Raw genomic sequence first — 6,176 nt, forward strand, 5'->3', positions numbered from 1 at the left:
GAGGAGTGGCTGGTGGGTTTGAACTGCCAGCCTTCTGGTTAGCAGTCAAGTGCTTTAGCCACTATGCTACCAGAGCTCCTTAAAGATTACAGCCTAGGAAACCCTATGGGGCAGTTCCACTCCATCACATGGGATTGCTGTGTCAGAATCAAGTCTACAGCCCCTTAACAATAACAGTGTGGGATAGAAGCCAACAGTGGAGTTAAAATGGAATCATTAAATAAAATGGTGAAGTCAAAGATAGGTAACAGTTAAAATTAGGTAAAAAAAAGTTAAACAGGTAACAGTTAAAAGAGTTGAAAGTCATAGCTTTGAGAGAGCAGTCACTTTGTTTACAGGCCATGCAAGTAGGTTTGATTTCTTAATACATGTATTAGTATGGAAAAAATAAAAATTAATGAACAAAAAGATCTACACACACTAAACATTTGCACTATTTGCATAACAACTAATACATATGCAACCTTCCTGTGATAGTTAAAGTATGAAATGTTCTTTTCCATTTTCTCAAGATGTAATATAAAGAAAATTAAGTACAATCTGCTCCCAACATCAACCCTGAGAAAGGGTAATACCAACAGCTATAATTAAGAACAGACACCAGCAAAATATGCATATATGTTATTCTGCCATAACTGGAAAGTAATTTTGGAAGCTTAAAGAATAGAACAAGAACCATATATACTGGCAACACATAACCCCACATACTGCTAAGCTGTCCAACAAATCTGTCATTAAAAGCTTTTTTAAGCAACAAAAACAGCCAAAATTTCAGTGTAATAAAGAACCATTTTAACAAATAGTTCACTGTAGTGGTTGTAGGCCAGTAAGTGCTTTGCAAGGAATAATCTTCCCATTACACGTGCCTTCCTGAACCTAATTTACTCCAACCTCTCTATAACAAACAAAAAAAAAAAAAAACTAAACTCACTGCCATTGAATAGGTCCCAACTCATAGTGACCCCTCCTTGGGTTTCTGAGGCAGTACCTCTATGGAAGTAGATTGCCCCATCTTCTTTCTGAGGAGTGGCTGGTGGGTTTGAACCACCAGCCTTCTGGTTAGCAGTCAAATGCCTTAGGCACCATGCCACCAGAGCTTCCAACCTCTCTAAATAGTAAAGATATTTTTTGCTGTTTCATCTTTAATCTTTTAGAAGTTTCCACAAGGCTTTCAAGATCAAATTCAAACTCTTTGGCTTGATTTACAAAGCAATAGTGATTTCATCCCTTCCAAATCCATCACTCTCACACATACACACTCACCCAACCATACATACTTACTACTTACTACCTGCTCCTTGGATTTTCATTTTTTATACACCCCAGTATCTTTGCCCAGACGATTGTTTCTACCTGGAACTATTCCTGTCACAAATTTGCCTCGTTAACTCCTCCCTATCCTTGAAGACTCAGAACTGGCATCACTTAGAGACAGGCATGCAGAAAGATAAAACCACCTCTAGGTCCCACAGCAGCCTCGAGCACTGCACTTTGCCATTCAGCATGCTGTACTATGCTTGCATGTCCATTTGTCTCACTCAACTGCAAACTCTTCAGCAGCCTATCTTCCCTTTGATTCCTAGGTACCTTACAAAGTGTCTGGCACAAAGCAGCGACTCACTGGGTGATGATGAAATCATAACATTTAACATTTTCTGAGCACATACTGAAAACAGAGCAAACACAGTTCTGACAGAAGAAAGCCAACAGCTAGGTCATGGTGTTCCCTGCCGAAAATAAACAATTTTCATAAAATATCAAAAATTATCAGACAGGGCCACTCTGTGACTATGGGAAATGAGAAAAACAGGCTTCTCTGCTATTCTATCTGAACACAGAAACAAGGCATTATGCATCACACAAAAAAGCAAGCATTCCCCTTTCAGCTACTGTGACTATTGTTTCTTTACTAATGAGAACCCTACCATCCCTTTGTTCATCTTACTTCCTAGAAAAAAATTAACATACCAAATCATCAAATTGCTCCTGCTCCTAATAACATCCAATTCAGAATAAAGTCCTAGCCTCTTTAAACCCTCTCCAAAATTAGCCAGCATAACCCAAACCCCATAACAAGTCCCTCCCTTCCTTCTCTGAAAGACCCCACCTGTTTTCTTGATGTTTATAACTTGCTTCAATAAGTTAATAACCCTAACTGACCAAAAGTGTGCTCCTGGACATTACCAATCACAGACACTGGACTAAGCACTTAACATGCACTATGCCATTTGATTCTCTGCAAGAACTCAATGAGGTGGGAACTATTAACAGGTGTGAGACCCACAGGTATCAAGTGCCATGATTTAAAATACCACCCCATACCAAAACTGCAAAAAAAGAAAAGGAGCTAGCATGCACTAACACATACTGTCCTTCAATTCTCTTCACTACCTTAAACATATCAATACCCCAAAAATCCATTAGTAATCCAATAAAAAATAAGGAAAAAAAGATCAAGACAGGATGAGGTCTAATACTTTTTATTTCTCTTATAAATTCCCCATCCCACTCTCTCCATCCCCAAAGTAAGTACTAATTTACTTCAGAAGTCTAGATTAAAGACCTAAAATTTGAAAAAATATAAATCTCAGCTACAACAAACTTCAAATGTCATACTTTTTCTGATTCCTAAATGCACTATATCCTAACTAACCTTCTCACCTAACACTTCTCCTATGTTATTCATGAGATCCCCATTAAGGTATCATGGACCTGTATACAATTCACCATAAGAGAGCAGCATTCCTTTTTGCAATTAAGCACACTTTAAACTTACCAAAATCACAGTTGGCTTGTAATAAGATTTCCAAGTTGTACAGTCGTTGCCTAATTCAAAAAAGTAAGGTAAGAGTCAATTTACCATAAGCTTAGAGCATGTAACTATTACATGGTTAATGTTCCCAACTCTATTATATAGCTTTGATGCCTGTCATTTGTGGATGATATTTAATATTTAGTGAATGTTTATTAGAAGGTCAAAAGCAGTGAAAACTTTGAGAGAAGATAAAATGTGTCTTTGTTTCACATTCTAAAACTATGTACTAAAAGCTGCATATAGCTTAGAAATAATATTTAAACACCCTAGATTTTACTATCAATGAGATACTGTTTTTATCTTCAAGTTTAAAATATTTATATAACACACCCTAGGTTAGCAATCAAAATGAAATGTTAAATTGTATGATACCGTAATTTAGAAAAAAAAGGAATAGAATAATGTGGACTAGAGTTATCAGCCAAAGCTACATAGATGATGTTCCAGCTTAATTTCTGAAAGCTATCTTCTCTTGCCATTCTTCCTAGTTGCTTTTCAATGCTTTGAAGATGGACCCATATTCAAGTCTTAGTCTTGGATAAATACTCACTCATTCTGCAGTATATATTAGCCTGTTCTCCAAATAGCATAGTAGGTGCAACATGACAGAAACACAGTAATATCTCTTCACAAGTTTCATTGGACAGGGATGAGAGAAAACTTTCCATCTCTCAATTTTCATTTAAATCACCATATAATTTTTAATGTGGTTTTGCATAAAAATTTGTCTTCAACAAATGACTCTACATCAAAATGTCATCTAAAATCTAAACATGTACTAGGTTTCAAATGAAAGAATTAATTTTATTAATTGTGATAATGGCACAGTATTTACATTTTTAAAAAGTTCAAATTTTTAAGAGATGCATGTTGAAATATTTAAGGGTAAGATGATATGCTTGGAATTTGCTTTAAAATAGTTAAGCCAAAAGAGGAAACGGGATAGATGAAAATATGATAAAACCTTGATAAAAATTTATTGTAACAGAGGGATGGGTATGCAGGAGTGCATCACACTATTTTCTCTACTCTTGCGTGTCTGAAAATTTTCATTACATTTTTTACATGCTCTTCAAATAGAAAATGAATCATGTTTCTATTACATAGTCTGAAATATATATCTGGAAAATCTCAGCTCATTCTCTAAAGAATGTATAAAGATTGTGGCTATTAAATAGCAAAAGTATTTTAATGTTTTTCAAAAATTATACTATAGTTCAAAGCCCTAAATATTTGTCTTCAATACATGGTATCACAGACAGGGCATAAAGATTTTGAAAATCACTAAATAGTAACTAAATAAAACCATTACTCCATCAATCACCGTTGTATGATTGCTTTCACTGGTCACTAATCAAGTATGCAGGAGCTCTAGTAGCACAAAGCCTAAGGCGATTGACTGCTAACCAGAAGGCTGGCCAGTTCAAACCTACCAGCCACTCCTCGGAAGGAAGGGTGGGCAATCTACTTCCCTAGTGATACAGCCTCGGAAACCCAAGGAGGGGTCGCTATGAGTCCAGTCTTACTCGACAGCACATAACAACAACAATCAAGTATGCAACAAATACAATTCTACTTAGTATTTACTGAGCACATACCAAACAAGCCACCTACAAGTGTAGATGTTGTTCCTTTTTCTTCTAAGTTACACAGCTGGATCCCAGCAACATAACTTAGAAAATGGAACAACATCTACAGTGGGAGGTGGCTAGGAAAACAGCAAACAAAAATAAACATACCTCAATAAATGAAAAAGCTCTCTTACCTCAATAAATGAAAAAGCTCTCTAGATGAATTAACTAATGCAGTTTCAGTAACCCATTGAATGCCAAATATTTCCATGGTATCCTCTTCAAAATTGGTTGGTAAAGGATCAAGATTCAAAATTAGCCTGAAATAGAAATTATAATTTAATCTCATAAAAAGTATGTTTGTATTATACTGTATGAGTTCGTTCTCAATATTATATGAATCCATATCATACATGGCATACCAAAAATGATGTTATAAATCAAGAAATGCCTTGGTACCTACATATCCAGGATTACTACTGTACCTAGACTACATTAAAGATGCAGTCAGACTCATGTAATTTAGAACAAAAATGTACACATACAATCAAAACAAAACCTTGTGGAACATACTTTTGCTTGTCTTCAGTTGTTGCAAAATTTCATCCTCTGAAAGGGCATTTGCTTTTTTTTTTTTTTTAAAAAAAAAAAGGCTGAAAGTTATTCTGAATATTTGGTGAATAGCATAATAAAATTGGATAATCTCTTTAGGAGCTCTGGTAGCGTAGTGCCTAAGGCACTTGACTACTAACCAGAAGGCTGGTGGTTCAAACCCACCAGCCACTCCTCGGAAGGCAGGTTGGGCAATCTACTTCTGTAGAGATACCACCTCAGAAACCCAAGAAGGGGTCAATAAGTATTACCAAAATATTTCAAGAAAATCAGTTTTATTGCAATATGTTCGTATCTTCCAATGCATCAACTCTGAAGAATAATATTCCTGTGCATTTACAATTTAGTGCGGTTCATTAGGAAAGTTTTTTTAAAAGTTTATATAGGTATGTAAGAGTTGGAAGGAAATGGAGCGACAGAAAAAAGTGTATGTCTTAGTTGCTCTAGAATATTATTTCATTATTTAGAAGAAAACAATTTCAAAAAGTCCAGCTAGTTCAGAATTCACTTTAAGTAAATGGGAAATTAACACACAACTCCTTATCCAAAAACCAAGGTAGCAGTGAGGTAAGAGAACTAAGTAAGAAGTATGCAATACCCAAAACACTTTTGGGGTATCCTTTAACTAGGAAATCAACAAGAGACCTAATAGGTTGCACCCGTGCAATACAGTTAGCCAATTACAAAACATCACTTTGTGAAAAACAAGGTTTAATTCACTGAAATCATACTTAAATAGCAACCCTAACAATTTAATGAATAATCTGATCAGGGAAAAATCAAAAGTTCCATTTTTTATCTACCGCTTAAGGGCTCCGCTGGAAAGGTAGGACTCTCCAGAAAAACTTCTTCCTCCTCCTCTATCGTCAAAAGCACAAGAAAAGCAAGGGGGTTTGCACCATTCTGTCCTCAGTTCCAACTCCAAGCTGTCAGTCAAGAACGTCGAGGCAGGGGAACAGTTATCCATTGTTTACTTCATGTCCTGAAATGTTGGGGGTTTATTGTAATTACCATAAAGGATTTAAAATAACGCTTGACGACATTGCTGGAAATGGGACAGGTCGAGAGATTGGGGGTTACAACAACTTTACAAAGTTCCCAAAGAAGTAGAAATGCTAAAAAGCAACTGGGAAAATGGCCCCAGCCCTCTCCCCGCCCCCCGCACAAAAGGAAACAAA

At 36.1% G+C, this 6,176-nt stretch overlaps 1 protein-coding gene across 1 annotated transcript in view; it reads right to left on the minus strand.

Annotated features, from left to right (window-relative positions):
- Positions 1-5,965, minus strand: part of MMS22L (MMS22 like, DNA repair protein) — a 191,066-nt gene extending 185,101 nt beyond the window's left edge. The window contains exons 1-3 of the mRNA XM_042781136.1: positions 5,802-5,965; positions 4,581-4,706; positions 2,777-2,826 (exon numbers count right to left, since the gene is read on the minus strand). Coding sequence (XP_042637070.1) covers positions 2,777-2,826; positions 4,581-4,706; positions 5,802-5,965 — 340 coding nt within the window. The remainder of the gene's footprint in view (positions 1-2,776; positions 2,827-4,580; positions 4,707-5,801) is intronic.
- Between the last annotated feature and the right edge of the window lie 211 nt (positions 5,966-6,176).

Source organism: Orycteropus afer, unplaced genomic scaffold, assembly GCF_000298275.1.
Source record: "Orycteropus afer afer isolate SDZICR_OR568_19922 unplaced genomic scaffold, OryAfe1.0 scaffold00087, whole genome shotgun sequence".
NCBI classification, from domain to species: Eukaryota; Metazoa; Chordata; class Mammalia; order Tubulidentata; family Orycteropodidae; genus Orycteropus; species Orycteropus afer.